At 40.8% G+C, this 18,322-nt stretch overlaps 1 protein-coding gene across 1 annotated transcript in view; it reads right to left on the bottom strand.

Moving 5' to 3' along the window:
* Positions 1-18,112, bottom strand: part of mgat4a (alpha-1,3-mannosyl-glycoprotein 4-beta-N-acetylglucosaminyltransferase A) — a 156,136-nt gene extending 138,024 nt beyond the window's left edge. Inside the window, exon 1 of the mRNA XM_048597898.1 lies at positions 17,998-18,112. Coding sequence (XP_048453855.1) covers positions 17,998-18,112 — 115 coding nt within the window. The remainder of the gene's footprint in view (positions 1-17,997) is intronic.
* Between the last annotated feature and the right edge of the window lie 210 nt (positions 18,113-18,322).

Here is an 18,322-nt window from a genome sequence, read left to right as displayed (position 1 = left end):
CTGATGCTGCCTGGCCTGCTGTGTTCCTCCAGCTCCACACTGTGTTAACTCTGGCTCTAGCATCGGTAGTTCTTAATATCTCCAGAGTAACGTTCCTTGCCACAAGGAATTTTGCCTTTTTATCTATGTAACTGTCACCTCGAGGCTAAAGCATTCCAACGCTCCCCAGTACAGTGCCTATGGTGGACAGTTGTGGTTATTGCAAAATAATCAACTCGGCCACAGAATTTTATTTTCTTAGTTCATTCAAGGTTTCTGGTTGTTGCTGGCTATGCTTGCTTTTATGGACATCACTAGTAACCCTCAAGAATATGGTGATAAGCTGCCTTCTTGAACCACTGCAGCCCATATGGTGTCGATACACCTAGAATGCAAGTCAGGGAGGGAGTCAAAGATATTGACCCAGTGACACTGAAAGAATGGTAATATAATTCCAAGTCAGAATGATATTTGGCTTGGAAGAGAGCTTATATGTGGTGGTGTTCCCATATATCTGTTGCCCTTCTAGGCAGTAGTGTCATGGGTTTGGAAGGTGCTGTTTGAAAGTCAACATAATCAAGGCTAATCTTCTATCTCAGTGCCACACTCCTGCTCGTTCCCCTTGACATCTTTAGCCTCTAGAAGTCTATCTATTTTTATCTTGGTTGGATGGGAATTTCAGAGACTTGCCCCCCTCCCACCGTAGCCGTCTGTAGTGGCGATTTCTGCAGGTTTACCAACCTGTGAGGGAAGACATATCTGCTCATCTCAGTTCACATATCCTGAGATCATGACCTCTTATTTTTGAACCCCTGAAATATATCCTGCATCCAGTATGTCCATTCCTAGCAGATGTTATATGTTTCAATGAGATCCCTTCCCAATCTTCTGAACTCCAGTGAATTCAAGTCCCATCGACCCAATCTCACCTCACAGGACAAGTGCACCATCCCAGGAATCAATCTGGAAAACCTTCATTGCACTCCCTTTATGGCAAGTATAATTTTTCTTAGGTAAAGAGAAAATACACTAACCCCAGGTGTGGTCTCACCAAAGTTCTGTACAGCTGCAGCATGACATTCTTGATCCTGTACTCAAATGCTCCTGCAATAAGGCCAACATACCATATGCTTTTCTAACTGCTTGCTGCACTGCATGTTTCATCTCGAGTCCATTTGTACACCAATGTTTCCCAATTGATCACTAGTTACATAATACCCTGCCATTCTCCTTTCTTTTGATTACTGTTATGTGGCTTTGGAACTACTGAGTTAGAAAATGATGAAGGCAGTTAGGTCAGAGTTACCTAGATTCTTGTTAGGCAATCGAGTCAAGGATTATCAGGGGTTAGACACAAATGTGGAATTTGAAACACCAGCAGATCAGCTATGATCTTATTGAATGGTAGAGGAAGCTTAAAAGAACCAAATGGCCTGCTTCTGTCCCCAATTCCGGTGTCAATATATCTAAGGAGCCTTGGTGAGTTGTTGTATCTTGCAGGCAGTACTCACTGTTACCACTGTGCATTGGTGATAGATAGAATGAATGTGGAAGGTCTGAGATGTGGTGCCAATTCACAAGCAGGCTACTTTGTCCTGGATATCGTTGAGCTTCTTGAGTGTTGCAGGAACTGTACTCATCTAGGCAAGTGGGGAGTACTCCATCATAAGTTATGTGCCTTGTAGATGGTGGACAGACTTTGGGAAGTCAGAAAGCAAGTTCTCGTGGCAGAGTCCTCAGCCTCTGACCTTGTCTTCTGACCATGATACTTACATGGTTGGTCCAGTTCAGTTTCTGATCAATGGTAAGACCCCAGGACATTGATAGTAAGGTTTTCAGCAATAGTAATGCCCTTGAAGGTCAGCGGGTGACAATTGGAATTCATCTTATTGGAGACGTCATATTGGGGTGCTTGTGTATTGCAAAGGTCACTTTTCACCATGACTTGCAATTTCCTTTCCAAACCACATACCATCCTGACTTGGAAATGTATCACCATTCCTACACTGTCGCCGGTTTGAATCCTGGAACTCTCTGACCCCCAACAAACCTATAGTGTAGCTACACCACAGAGACTCAACTGGCTCAAGCTCACTGCCACCTCCTCAAGGACAATTAGAGATGAAAAATAAATGTTGGCCTAGCCAGCAAAACCCTCATTCCATGAATTAACAAAAACAACTCGGAAACCAGCTGCCAACAGCTACTCTGTGCTCCCCTAAAACTAGCCTCTTGGGTATTCACAATTTTCTGTAAGAGAGTGATGATATTCAGCAGTAACTCTGTCCTAAGTGCTGGAAATCCCTCTCTTAATCTCTCTACCCTCTAAGATGCCCCTTAAAACTTCTCCCTTTTGCAAAGATTTCACATCTCACGCTGCAGCTTGTTTTGCTCAATAATGCTCCTGTGAAATGCTTGGTGTTATGTCCCTTGAAAATGCTGATTTATTCATGTAACAAAATTTATTTCTGTTATATCTGTGTGTTGTATATCAGAGACAAAACATATCTATAATTTTAAAATGTACCTTAATCTTTGGGCATTTGTACAGCTGTATTTGTTTTTACAGCACGGGTCCCAGCACGGAGCTAATACAATATTTGAGCAGATTTTCAATTACTTTATTTGATTGTTCTTTTGAATACTTTTGGCAGTATGATACATAAGGAAAGATAAAGTGGTTGATACCAAGGTCAGGTTTAAAGGATGACAATATCTTGTGACAGGGAGTTATTGAAATCAGTTTGCAGAGATTCCTTTTTTTTTGTATGGTTCACATTGGTTTAGGTTGTTTTGTAACAGTACAGTGTACTTCAAAGGATTGATCAATAAAAGTTTTCATTAGGTATTACATACGGTTAATAATGGGCAATTATTGTGCCAACTTTTGAAATATACAGTACTTATATGGCTGGCCAAATAAGAATAGACTTTGTATCAGAGATAGTAGGAACTGCCGATGCTGGAGAATCTGAGATAACAAGGTGTAGAGCTGGATGAACACAGCAGGCCAAGCAGCATCATAGGAGCAGGAAGGCTAACGTTTCGGGCCTAGACAGTTTTCGAAGAAAACATTGAATCTTCGGTCAAAAATATGTCAAACATTAAATCATTGCATTTTGTGGAAGGTACAATAATTAACTGTATATTTAGTATCACCTGAAGGCCAAAACCTTTTTACAAAGTATCCCATGAGTCCTCCATTTATTTATAAAGCCGTAAAACACTCAGAAAGTGTGTGCTTTGAAACAGTATAGTTCAATTCACAAAAGATTAGGTTGTGGATTACATTAAATCAAAGTGTTCCGTGTGAACGAGCAAAATGATTTTCTTAAAATAAACAAAAACATTCACAACACAAAATGAGCCCATAGATGAGAGTGAATTAGAAACCAGTTGTGACAGCTCCAACTTGGTTGCTGAACCTTTGCGCATCAAAACATTCAGGAGGAATAACTTTTTGCAATGGTTGCTGAACAAGAGTGACAGAAATGTAAATCAGTCAGTCACCACTTGAACTGTTTGTGACTGCACTAATTCTTGTTCCACAATGGAGCTCCCCATGTTCATCCTTTCATACTGTCCTTCTTCCAATCTTTATCTAATTCCCTCTGACATGCCACGACTGGCTAGTCTTCAAGACTGATTCATGGTAACACGTTCCATTCTAATCGTCTTGTTTAAAATTTTATTTCTTCATGCCAGTAATATTAATCTTAAGATCAGTCCACTTGACATCAGACACTCTCTGCTTACCTAGATTTCTTCACCATTTCATGGTTGTATCATTTTAAAACTCCCCCAGGAAAAATAAAACATCTCATTTCAAACTACCAGCTCCCACTTTTGATAATATCAGCTTGTTCAGGGATACAATATTCTCTTCATCAGATTCTAACTTAACCACTGGATTGGATGGAATACATGCATTCAAGATGCCTATAATCAATTTAGAAATGCATTCATTAAACAATCCTGAGATATATACTTTTAGATTAACAGTTATTAACAACTTTTAACCGAAAATGGTCCTGTTCTAGGCAGCACACTGCAGGAAGGATATGATGGTGTTAAAGAGCGTACAGTAAAGATTCACGAGAATAGTTCCTAGTCAATGGTGACCGCAGGACATTGACAGTGGCGATGGTAACGCTATTGAATGTCAAAGTGCAATGAGTAGTTTCTGTCTTGTTGGAAATTGCTATTAGCTACCTTTTGTGTGGCATAAATGTTACTTGCCACTTATCAGCCCAAACCTGGATGCTATCCAGGTGTTGCCACATTTGGGCATGAACTGTTGCAGTACCCGAGGAGTCACAAATGGTCATGAACATTCGCTGACGATTGCACATTGCCATTTCTGACCTTGGGAGCAGACTCGATGGGCTCAATGGCTTACTTCTGCTCCTATGTCTTATGACCTAATGATGGAGTGAAGGTCATTGATGGAGCAGTTGAAAATTTTTTGGGCCTAGGACACTTGCAGCGATGTTCCGGAGCTGAAGGTGACTGACCTCCATCATTTATACTCGGAATGACTCTAACCAGTGGAGAGTTTTCCCTCAATTCTCATTGATTCCAGGTTTGTTAGGGCTCTTTGATGCTACACTTGGTCAAATGCAACCTTGATGTCAAGGGCAATTACTTTTCTCTCACCCCTGAAATTCAGCTCTTCTGTCCATGTTTGAGCCAAGGCTGTAATGAGGTCAGGAGCTGAGTGGTCCTGGCGGAACCCAAACTGGGCGTCACTGAGCAGGTTATTGCTGAGCAGGTGCTGCTTGATAGCACTGTCGATGACATCTTCAGTCTTTTTACTGATGATCAAGAGTAGACTGATGGGGCGGTAATTGGCCAGGTTGGATATATCCTGATTTTTGTGTACAGGACATAACTGAGCAATTTTCCACATTGTCAGGCAGATGTCAGAGTTGCAACTGTATTGAAAGAGCTTGGCTAGGGAATTGGCATGTTCTGGAGCACAAGTCTTCAGGACAATGGTCAGAATGTTGTTGGAGCCTATAGCCTTTGTCATATCCAATGCTTTCAGGCATATCTTGATACCACGTGGTGTGAATTGAATTGGCTGAAGACAGGTATGCCAGGGTCTGCCACAGAAGGCCAAGATGGATCATCCACTTGGTACTTTCAGCTGAAGATTGTCACAAATGTTACAGCTGTATCTTTTGCACTGATGTGCAGGGCTCCTCTATCACTGAGGATGGGAAAGATTGTGGAATCTCCTGCTCCAGTGAGTTGTTTAACTGTCTACCACCATTCACAGCTGTGTGTGGAAGGGCTGCAGATCTTACTTGTTGTTTATGGAATCACTTAGATCTGTCTATCATTTTCTGCCTGTGCTATTTGTTGACATCTCTTTTTACATGTGCCTTTTGCTGCTCCTGGCATACCCTCCCGCAATCTTCATTAAACCAGGGCTGATGGTAAAGGGAGAGTGAAGGATATGCCAGACCATGGAAGTTTATTTAAAACACCAACCCATAAACAACAAGAGCCAAATATGCAAATGACATTTTTAATCAGAGTCTCTTTATGGATTAAAGGATTCAGACAGCGTCTCTCAAAAAACAGTATTGGAAATTTTTTTTTCTGAAGAAGGGTCTAGGCCTGAAACGTCAGCCTTCCTGCTCCTCTGATGCTGCTTGGCCTGCTGTGTTCATCCAGCTCTACACCTTGTTATCTCAGTATTGGAACCGTCCTGATTGTTTAATTGCATGAATGGCTTTTGGAAGACCGTCCAAATTTTTCTGTAGAAACATTAGTCAGCGCCAACTTCACTGATCCAGACAGAAATGCTGCACTCGGCGCCTTGGCTATACAGGTTCAACAATTCACAAAAAAATTCCCATTTCTAATCACTTTGTAGTAGAACTGCGAGTATTAAATGAAGGTACAATTAATCCTAGTTGCAAGATCACAAAGCTGGCTACTCCACTAACATGCATTGGCATCATTCATTGGATTCACCCACATTGGGGTGAGATTTTAATGACTCAAAATTCATTTACTTGCATAGAGCTAAGAGCAGATTCAAAGAATCTATCTGAATAAATACATTGTCTTCTGTAGACTAGTACCTTTGTACGCCTGACTACTTTCAATAACGAAGAACATGGATTGGCGCAGTTGGGAGACAAGGGTGTGGGGGAAGGGTAATGCAGCATAGAAAATACAAAAATATTTTGAGCGACATCACTTATTGTAGACCTATTATTTGGAGACCAGAACACTATTACTACCTGACAAGGAGTTGAGTGGAATAACTTAGGAAGAAAGTAAACATATGTATGTCATGGCTTGGTGCTGTGGAAGAACAGGCCAGAATCTTCAAAGGGACAGGCAAAATTGTCCCTGGTAGACACCAGAAATTACAAACCTGTTAACCTCACAAAGGGACAGAGGATGTGTGGTGCAACAGAAGGTGCCAGGTTATGAGAGACAAATTCAGAAGTCACACAAAATCAGGTTATAGTCCAACAGGTTTATTTGAAATCACAAGCTAAGCGCTGCTCCTTCATCAGGTGAAGTCCTTCAGCAGTGCTCCAAAAGCTTGTGATTTCAAATAAACCTGTTGGACTATAACCTGGTGTCATGTGACTTCTGACCTTGTCCACTCCAGTCCAACACCAGCACCTCCATACCATGTCAGCTAATGTCAGACAATGTAAGAAAGAGTCACTGCCAGGAGGAGGACAGAGAGGGAACCCATGTTGAAATGAGAGACAGAGAGAGAGAGAGGTACACTCAGCTGAAATGAAAGGAAAAAAGAGGGAGATGGACAGAGACAAATGAAGAGAGAAGAAAATATGGCGGACACATGCACATACACACAGATCTGTAGCAGGATGGACATAGAACACTTTTCGGAACAGCCTACCACATAGGGGCAGCACAGTGGCTCAGTGGTTCGCACTGCTGCCTCACAGCACCAGGCACCTGGGTTCAATTCCACCCTTGGATGACTGTCTGTGTGGAGTTTGCACATTCTCCCCGTGTCTGCGTGGGTTTCCTCTGGGTGCTCCCATTTCCTCCCACAGTCCAAAGATGTGCAGGCTAGGTGGATTGGCCATGCTAAATTGCCCGTAGTGTTCCAGGTTTGTAGATTAGGTGGGTTATTGGGGACGTGTAAGTATGGACTTGTTGGACCAAAGGGCCTGTTTCCACACTGCAGGGATTCTATTCACACTGAAATGCTGCAAAAGCAATTTACCTAACACTTTTGAAGAGTGCAAATACTGCTCTGTAAATATAGCACAATCATTGAGGAAGTACTTAAAATGGGCTGCATTTGCTGACACCAAAAAAACATGTGCATTAGCAGCGATACCTCATAAATTGAGTAATAAATATTTACAAAATGCAATTAAATGTGCAATGTTAATAAACAAAACATATCTGGTAGCAGAAATGAACTGCTAAATAATGTGATTTTATAATGTAATTTTATTTTAATTCAGCTTAATATTGTGTGCATACAGAATGGGAAATCATCATCAATGTGTGGTGTCAGCAAACAGATAAAGCAATTCACTACTTACTTTACACACTTTTCATCACAAGGAAACAAAATATCGTGACTGTTGGAATTCAAAGATATATCTTATCTGTAGAAATTCAAGAAATTCACACCACCTCCTCAGGGGCCTGGACAGAAATCATTGGTCCCAGTATCTCATTACAATCAAGTCTGAAATAAGTACCAGGCAGACAGGTGGAAAATATGTCACAGGAGCAGGAAAGCCGACGTTTCGGGTCGAGACCCTTCTTCAGAAATGGGGGAGGGGAAGGGGGTTCTGAAATAAATAGGGAGAGAGGGGGAGGTGGATAGAAGATGGATAGAGGAGAAGATAGGTGGAGAGGAAACAGACAGGTCGAAGAGGCGGGGATGGAGCCAGTAAAGGTGAGTGTAGGTGGGGAGGTAGGGAGGAGATAGGTCAGTCCAGGGAGGACGGACAGGTCAAGGGGGCGGGATGAGGTTAGTAGGTAGGACATGGGAGTGCGGCTTGAGGTGGGAGGAGGGGATAGGTGGGAGGAAGAACAGGTTAGGGAGGCGGGGACGAGCTGGGCTGGTTTTGGGATGCGGTCGGGGGAGGGGCGATTTTGAAGCTTGTGAAGTCCATATTGATACCATTGGGCTGCAGGGTTCCCAAGCGAAATATGAGATGCTGTTCCTGCAGCTTTCGGGTGGCATCGTTGTGGCAATGCAGGAGGCCCAGGATGGACATGTCGTCCAAGGAGTGGGAGGGGGAGTTGAAATGGTTCGCGACTGGGAGGTGTAGTTGTTTGTTGCGAACCAAGCATAGGTGTTCCGCAAAGCGGTCCCCAAGCCTCCGCTTGGTTTCCCCGATGTAGAGGAGGCCACAACAGGAACAGTGGATACAGTATACCACATTAGCAGATGTGCAGGTGAACATCTGTTTGATGTGGAAGGTCTTCTTAGGGCCTGGGATGGGGGGAGGTGTAGGGGCAGGTGTAGCACTTGCTCAGGTTGTAGGGAAAAGTGCCAGGGGTGGTGGGGCTGGAGGGGGGTGTGGAGTGGACAAGGGAGTCACGGAGAGAGTGCAGATAAGGGTGGGGAGGGAAAAATGTCTTTGGTAGTGGTGTCAGATTGCTATGTCAATTTCTTTTGCTGTGTATCACTGATAGTCCAACAGAAGAGATAACCAAGGTAAAATAAAATTTTTAGGAGTTTAATAGCAGTAATTTTGACTTAAATTATATGCATTGATGGTACCAAGTCAAGATATGAAGTCTTGGGTTTATCTGCTTCAAAAAATGTAAACAAAAAATCTACACTATTGCTACAATTTGCTACAAGGATCAGCCGTTTTACGATATTAATTCCAGCCAAGGTTTTCTTTCAAAATCATATCAGTATATGTGCCGGAAATGGTTCAAGGCTTACTTTTAACTACAGAATGACATGGAAAATAAAGTGGCTACTCTGGGTAAAACATAAATTTCGAATGTAGCAAGTTGCTGGAAGAAGACAGTGACAGATACAGAAGGATTAAATTACATATCAAAACAAGTCTCAATAAGGCATTCAAATAAACAAAGGGATCAAAGCCACATTGAAAGGCCAATTTTTCCAGATCAATTAGTAAATATTTGAAAATAATTTATGATAGTTACCACAATTGCTTGACATTCTGATTTCGTTCCTTATCTCCTGCAACAGTTTTTCTGCACTATTATATTTGCTTTACTTGTACAAGACAGCTAAAGAAACCACAAGTAATTAGAAAAAAATACAACACAGTGTTGACAGGTTAAATGACTTGTGGATATTTTTGTACAAAGGGACAGGTTTTGACCTTCCAGAAATAGAACAAGTACCTTTGACTCTGAGCTCCAGCCAATGATGCTTTTGGAGTAGTTGCTAGGGGTGTCCTTGAAAGATGCCACAAGTGAAAGCAAAATTAAAGCCACAAATTGAGTTCTTAGTTTTTTTTCTCCTCTGTTTAGCTCAAAAACCTTTGAAGGAAATAGTCACTTGCTACAGGCAAGAAAATATGCTTTTATCACTGGTCCTCATGTGCAGAAAGTTAATCAAAGACCCTTGGCATGCCAGTACATGATCAGTAGGCGCTGCATAGGGGACAAAAAGTGAACAGAATGAGGGAAGGGTCTTTTGAAATCCACCAGGGAGGCAACAGGTGCAAGTTATTGAGTGAGAGTTGAAGGAGGTTGCTGGTGTTGAAGCAGGTGGAACAGGAACCAAAAAAATGTTAGCGCTGGAAGATCAGTGATGGAATGCAAATTAGTCTTGCACCAATTAATTCCTAGGATCACCTAATAAAAATAATTGTCTTTTGTTTCCACATGGGTACAAAATGTTCTTCGCCCTAAAAATAAACTACTAAGGCAAGTCAGACTAATGTGAGCACTTAAGTTCACCGCTTTAATGAAAATGGCTTCTCAGTCATATTCCCACTTTGAAAATCATTCCCTTCTGAAAAAACCCTGTTTTATTTTAAACTACATTTCCAATTTCTTAGGATATTCCTAAGTGCTTTCAATGAACTATTGTCATCCAACATCATGCCTAACTCTCTCAGTGTTGTCTCTGATTCTCCAGCTTGATTTTCATCTTGATCACCCTCATAAGGCCATGCTGGTCAGAGTTACCAACATCCTGTATTAGGGTGACCATGCTAGACTATCCCCGAGTCGTGCTGTCCAGAAGCCCTTAAATGGTTAGTCAGCCACCCTGCTCACCATGTATATTCAAACGATAATATAGTAGTTCATACCAGACTGACAGCCAAGAGGTAAAACCAGAATTGGCTGGAAATACTCAACCAATCCAGCAGCATCTGTAGCAAGTGCAAGATTTAATTTTTTAGACAAAGGGAGGGATGCAAAAAGCAGTCTCTACAGGTCGATTAGCTGAACATCTGTTTTTCGAAAAGTATTACGGATGTAATAACAGAACATTTGGAAAACCATAATCTAATCACATAGAATCAGCATGGCTTCATGAAAGGGAAATCATGTTTGACTGATAAATTAGAGTTTTTTGAGGAAGTCTCAACCAGAGTGGATAGAGCAGAATCAGTAGATATGTCGTATTTGGACTTCTGGAAGGCATTTGACAAGGTACCTTACAAAACATTAAATCTTAAGTAAGAGCCCATGGTGTTGGAGGTAATATATTGGCTTATGGGCAGGAAATGATGAGCATGGATAAGGGATTCTTTTCAGGTTGGCAACCCATGACCAGTGGGGTTCCACAGGAATCAGTGCTTGGATTGCAACTGTTTATGATGTATATTGATGAGTTGGAGGAAGAACGTGAAAGTACTGCAGCCAAATTTGAAGACGACAAAAACAAGTAGAAAGGCAAGTTGCAAGAAAGATACAATTTACAGAGAAATTGATAGATTAAGTAAATGGGCAAAAATTTGGCAAATGGAGTATAATATGGGAATATGTGAAGTTTCTCATTTTTGAACAGGGAGCAAAAGAATAGAATATTATTTAAATGGAGAAAAATTACAGAAAGCTGCAACATCAAGGGACTTGGGGATATTTGTGCATGAAACACAGAAAGCTAGAAGACAGGTGCAGCAAGTAATCAGGAAGGCTAATGGAATGTTGGCTCTTATTTCAGGGGTTGGTGTTTAAGAGTAGGGAAGCCTTATTGCAACTGTACAAAGGTGCTGGTGAGACCAAATCTGCAGTAGTGTGTACAGTTCTGGTCTCTTTATTGAATGAAAGATATCATTTCATTGGATGCAGTTCCAAGAAGGTTCACTGGGATGATCCCTGGTATGGAGTGATTGTCTTGTGAGCAAAGCTGAAATGGTTGGGACTTTACTCACTGGAGTATAGAAGAATGAGAGATGATCCCATTGAAACATATAGGATTCTTAAGGGGCTTGGCAGAGTAAATGCTGACAGGATGTTCCCCCTTATGGAAGAGACTGGGACCACAGGGCATAGTCTCAGAATTAAAGGATGCCAATTTCTTGCCTCAGCAGGTTGAGTGTCTTTAGAACTTCTTACCACAGAGAACTGTGGGGGTAGAGTCCTTGAGTATATTTAAGGCTGAGATAGATAGATTCTCAATCAGTCGGGGAATTGGGAAAGGGCAGATAAGTGACGTGAGGAATCTCAGATCAACCATGATCCTATTGAAAGGCAGAAAAGACTCAAGGGGCCAAACAGACCCATTCTTATGTTCCTATTTCTTATGGTCTTATCAATTACCTTTCATTAGAACAGCCATCAAGCTGAAATGTTAATTCCATTTGCCTCCACAGTTGCTACCTGATCTGCTAAGTGTTTTCAGCAGTTTCTCTTTCCAGCACTTGCAATCTTTTGCACTTACAGGAATCCAAAGTCCTGGGCTAATGATCTGAAGATCAGAGTACAAATTCCATCATGTTAGCTAGATGAAGTATGTTCAATTAAATAAATGTGCAATTAAAACAAAATTTGAGATCGGGACAAAAAAATCTATCAGATTGTGCTAATATCCAGTTGTCAATTGAAAATGATATCCTCAGCCAATTCAGAATATATGTGTCTTCAGACCCACAACAAACTTAGATAACAAGGTGTAGAGCTGGATGAACACAGCAGGCCAAGCAGCATCAGGGGAGCAGGAAAGCTGACGTTTCGGGCCTAGACCATTCTTCAGCAGGCTGCTTGGCCTGCTGTGTTCATCCAGCTCTACACCTTATTATCTCAGATTCTCCAGCATCTGCAGTTCCTACTATCTCTCCACAACAAACTTAACTGACCTCTGAAATGGCCTAGCAAACCATTCAGTTGTCAACAGTAATTAAAAAGGGCTTTGAACATGATGTGTGTCCCTGTGTGAATTAAACAACACTTCTGTTTCCAACCCTACCTATGACAGTACAACCTCCCAATTATCTCCTCAGTGTTGTACCAGACATACTCATGTACGCAGGAAGAATTGTTTTTTATTGGTGTGTGAGGAAGAGAATCCCCTCATATGGCAGTATACAGTGTAATAATTGCATTTGGAGGAGCACTTTGTGAAAAAATATAGCTTAGCCTTTTATTCATCAATACTTCCTTTAAAGGGAAGGCAGTTTTATTTGAAATTAAACACTGTAGTTGTGAAAAGTATTCATGTTATTCTTTGTGTTACTTTGAATTCTGCACACAAGCGTGGGTTGCTAATTGCACCCACTGTGCTGTGTCTGAATACAGCTCAGCCAAAACATTTGTCTCATCATTTTCCCTAAAATGGTCCCCTCGGATATGTTAGCATTTAGTATCAAAGCAGTTTGCAATTAGCCTGTTATTGGTTTGATGTGTCCTCATTTGGATTTGAAATTTTTCTTTGCAACAGTAGTCTTCACCATCTTGACTCGCAACTGTTTGATTTCCAAAAGGCAGCAAAATTAAAAATAGTTCTCAAAAAACCTTGGAAGTGTAACTGAATCAGAACTGGCTAAAACTATAATGTTTCAGCATCAACTTACAGAAGATTTTTTTTAAAGGTCAGCATTTATTGCCCATCCCTAATTGCCCAGAGGGCAGTTAAGAGTTTACCACTTTACCGTGGGTCAGGAGAGTCATGTAGGCCAGACCAGGTAAGGACAGGAGTTTCCTTTTGTTGTAAAAAACCATCATAGATACGGTCCTTTTTAGACCCTGAATTCTGGATTCTTATTGAATCAAATTTTGTCATCTGCCATGGTAGGATTTGAACTTGGGTTCCCAGGTAATTACCTGTGTCTCTGGATTAATAGTCAAGTGATTATACTAGGTCCCTGCTTTCCTAGAAACATTCTAAGGTAATAAGCATTGCCACAAAATCAGTGCAGATAAAAGTCATTTCCCCCATTTACTCTCATCTTTCCAGAATGCCCTATGCCTTTTCCTTATTACAATTTTCAGAGTAAATATTCATCTAGCCTCAGTTAGTTTTCTTCAAACTCCATTCTCCTTTTCTGGCCATTCAACACAGGTAGGAAAATATTTTATCCTTGGATTTGTACACTGAATTAGCAAAGGCCGGTTACAGTAACAGCAAGTAAACATTGCTGTAAAACATATAAAAGAAACAGACTCACTATTACATATCGAAGGGACATGAGCAGATGTCCAGGAAAGAAGATGTTTATTTTACTGCAGTCATTGAAATCACAAATCTATCAGAAAATTCAAACATAAAAATAAAAATGCGAAAATGAAATTCTTCATATCTACAAGAAGTTCAAAGAATCCTTGAGTAACTTCAGTGCTATCCAGTGGCTTCCAAAATCTATTATTCATTAGCATCTCTGGATTTATAGCATCAGAGGCTATTCCAGCAGGCTGAGTCTAACTTGTTTGCCATTAAAACCTCTAACACAGCTTAAGGAGTAATAATCAGGGCATGACCATGGTCTGGTTTCCTCTTTAACTAATGAGGGCAACTTTAATTGCCCTTACTGCTGCCCAGTTGAGATGAAGTAGTTCAGCTCATCTTAAGGATTGAGCCAAGGACATAATTTACAGTTATGTAGGCCTTAGTTCAAAATAGTGAGTGGATATCTGAGCCAACTGCTAACAGAGTTTCACTGTGCAGTTAAGGAGAAATAAAACTCTAGATTGGAAATAAATCTCTGAAGAAGCAATTTACACTTTTAGGCAACAATTTAATGCTGATCCCACAAAAGAATACCGAATGACAGAAGTTGCTTCTGGCACAGTGACTTAGGGGTGTCACAGTGGCTCAGTGGTTAGCACTGCTGCCTCACAGCGCCAGGGACCTGGGTTTGATTCCACCCTCGGGTGTGGAGTTTGCATAATCTCCCCATATCTGCGTGAGTATCCTCCGGGTGCTCCGGTTTCCTCCCACAGTCCAAAGATGTGCAGACTAGGTTGATTGGTCATGGTAAATTGCCCGTAGTGTACAGAGATGTGCAGGCTGGGTGAATTAACCATGGGGAGCGTGGTGTTATAGGGTAGGGGCCCGGGTCCGGGTCGGATGCTCTTCGAAGGGTCAGTGTGGATTCAATGGCCTGCTTCCACACTATAATGATTCTTCCTGACAGCTATGTTTTACTGACCATGTGGAAAAATGCCAACAAACAAAGGGCACAACCCCGTAACATCAAAGCCACGTGGTACAAGGCTCTGATGGAAAGCCTACTCCAGAATTTCCATTGTCAATTGAAGAACACTGACTAACTCCCCCTGACAAATCCAAATAGAAGGCAATGGTTTGAAAAAAACACAAAAGCATTTAAAATTCCTCCAGAGAATATACTGTTGAGTCACCGTGACCCAGACTGCAAACAGTGGGAAATCAATTCAACTGACAGGAACTCCCACTTTTAAGCTGCTGGTCTCACTGCAAGATCCTTTAAGAAGTGGCACCTTGTTGAATGAACTAACTTCATAGTTGCCAATATAAACTTAAGTGGCCTTGAGAAGCAAAAATTTGTTTTGTTGGAATTGCCGTCAAATTTCCCCGTAATAAAAAAAAGCCACTTAATACAAAAACATTACAGATTTGTTTAAGCTTTGATCTTAATCCAATCATAATCTACATCGTTATCTGAAAATCAAAATTAAAGGTGAAGAATGTTAACTGCTTGTTACTGCTAGGTTTTCAGCGTTGAATAATTTGATACAATTGGTTGCTGATAGACACACTGTCATTCACTATTGCTGCCTGCCTGGAGATCCCCTTAACATGGCATGAGATTTAAACTACTGTCAGGAAAGGGCAACTTACATCACAGAGCTGGTTGGATATATTGTGGGCAGCGTTTTTCAAGATTACAGGGAGCCCGTTGCTTCACTGTAGGTCGCCAAATTCAGGCCAATGCAGACGTCACATCATGATGAAGTGGGCAAGCATAACACTTCCTCTTCAAATCTGTCCCTGTGTTTATTATTTCTTCAATTAATAATGAATCTCATTAACTGAGAATGGCCTCAAAGGCAACAGAGACTAAATGGCAATTAAGGTAAGACGTTTAAAGAGAGCTACAGTCACATGAAAAATGACCTTTGTTCTCCTCCCCCTATCCCATCAAATATATTTTGAAAATTTTCTTCTTCACTGTCCCAAAACAAGAGAATCAGAAATAAACTGGCTGTAGATGTTTTGCCTAGACTGAACCAAGGTGGTCAAAGATGCCTGTGCTGTCTTACCAATAAATTTCCCACCTTTATTCATTCACCCCAACAAAGTAGCTGGTCTCTATTCACTTTCTATCAGCATCTAGATTAAAACTCATTATACTGATCTGCCAGATTACAGATGTAAATTGGTGCAGAGTACGGGAGCTTCAAGTTCAATATCCTTCATATATTGGTCTCTACTTGTTACTTTCTTTTTAAATGTAAATTATGGGTAAGCTAATGCCCTCACTCAAAGTGGAGATTGGAAGGGCATTTATTCAGGTAGGAATTTGTTGGGTGGGAATACCTCCACTGTCCTGCTTCTGTCCCAATTAAGCTCAGTCTTTGGTCTTCCTGCCCAGTCACCAAAAAATGCTCATTTAGTGCTTCCTGGGGAAAAGCTGCTGCATGTCACTAATGCTTGGCAACACAGGCCCTCCTTCTGGGGGTCAAGACCACTATTGCCTGGATTAAATCCCACCAGAAATACGCAGTACTTGACAGGTTTATTGAATTCCTGATCTACTATTTTCTTGTATCTGAATACATTCAATAAATGAAATTGCTCTTCCCAAAAATGTTCCTGGATGGACCCAATTAACAGTTTCAGGCAGTTATTTAGTTACACAAGGATGAACAAAGAATACAAATCTTTTGACCCAATTGATCTATGCCTATGTTTTGAATATTTTTATATAATTGAATAGTTTTCCAAGTGACCGTGTGCTTCTCAGAAATGTTACAAAGCCTTTTTAACCTGCATCAAAATATTATTACAATGTTGTCTGGCCAGGCTGAGAAAATATTATAAACTATCTTTTTACTTTTGATAAACTCCATTGCTTCACTGCTGTACAAGTCACAGACCAATTAAATTTGGCATGCTCATTAACAGTGATGAGCATGTGTACTTTGTCTCTTTTACATACAAGGCTGCTACTTTTAATATTTTCTCTTTGATTCTATCAGTTAACACCTGGGGAGTAAACTCCATGGCTACCAAAAACTAAACTGAGATTAAATTAAATTTGCACCATCCATCAGCAGCTTTGGTTTTAATGTTTTTAACATCTGCAGTTCCTCTTCCCAAAATCATTCCTAATTAGGATCCTTTCTGCTTAGTTGCAATTACCTGAAAAAATTTCTGTGAAAAACCAGCTATTTTTCAAAACCAGAAACCTGGTGTTTCAGAATCTTGGTAATTCATTCAACTCTCTGGCCAGTGTCAAAAGTTAAATAATTCCTAAAGCTACACTGTCTCTTCTATAATCCAGAAACATTTCCTTCAGCAAAAAAGATTGCCAACATTATGGTGGAAATGGTTCCCAAAATAAGACCAATCGACCAGCTCACAACTCTGAAAGTTGCATTGTGTACAATGAAGTACACATTATATATTATGCTAGTTTGGAAACAAATAATTTTAAGAAACAGCAAAATGCCATTATGGCTCAACAAGCCTGACTGTGTTTCAGAGGCAATTTTATCCATTTTGAAGTCATGTTCCTCATTATTTCATGTTGTTTACAAATACACCTAATTATTCCTCAATTCAATTTATACTGCCTGCTTCAACAAATTGCCTGCTAAGTTGATCCGCAGAACATCCATCTAATTTCCCTTTTTGCTCTTTTAACTTTACTTTTTTAAACACTGTCTGTTAGTATAAAAAAAGACATTCTAAAAGACTTTTGTCAGTTCCCTTCATAGACTTGACGTTTTCATTTCAATGCCCCTTTTCCAAAAAAATCCCAACTTTGCTCATCTTTCATATGTTATTGACTTTTCCTTTGCTGATTTGCCTATTCTGTCCATTCTTTCAACCCAATCTTAGTTTCCTGTCCAGACCCTGTCAAATATTATGTCACCGCATTTCCAGAGGCCATTAGGTGCTCAATCCATTCTAATTTATATCATCAACTTTATTCGCTCTTGATTCTTTCCCCGTCTTTATTTGATTTATTTATTGCCAGGTGTATCTTGTAACAAATGCAGTAAAATGTATTGTATAGTGTTGCCACTCTCCAGTGCCATCTTAAAACATAGAAAAATAACCAAAACATTGAATAAAGTGGCAGAAAAATGAAGAAATAAAGGAAGAGTCCAACTTTCCAGTCCTTCTTGTTAAGTACTTTGTCATGGGCTATGGGCCTGGTAGCCAGGCATGAGTCCCCTACGCCACACCACTGCCACATTAACGAAAATCACCACTCTTTGGCACCATCTAGCCTCCACCAACGCCCTCGCTGGACCTCACCAATACAGACACCACTGATGCTGCTGGGTACTGAACTGGCTCAAACTCAACTCTGCATTCGCCATGAGTCAACCTTGGGCCCACCTCGCTGATGCAGCCACTGCTGGTGTTGCTGGGTCTCGTACTGGGCCCAAACTCACCTCTGTCTCCCGGAATCCACGCTGGAAGCAGACGCTGCCCGGAACCCAAACTTGCCTCTAACGCTGCCGCCACATTTCCACGTTGCTGAGCCTGCTTGCCGCTGCCTATTGCCATGTTTTTTGAGAAGATATGTACATAAATATTTATATATATATCCCATCATCAAATGACAGAATCCTCAAAATTGGTTCAACCTTGATTTCTCTTCCTTTCTTAAATTTTACCTTTCTTGCTTGACAGCATTAGTTAATGGAGGATGCAGTTCTACTAACATTAGTCATTCTCCAGTACTTTGAAACTTATTCCTCATGCATTAACTTAAGA

This window comes from Rhincodon typus, chromosome 6 (genome assembly GCF_021869965.1).
Source record: "Rhincodon typus isolate 14 chromosome 6, sRhiTyp1.1, whole genome shotgun sequence".
NCBI lineage: Eukaryota > Metazoa > Chordata > Chondrichthyes > Orectolobiformes > Rhincodontidae > Rhincodon > Rhincodon typus.
Note: the sequence above shows the minus strand (reverse complement) of the source record. Positions and strands in the feature narration are given on the sequence as shown.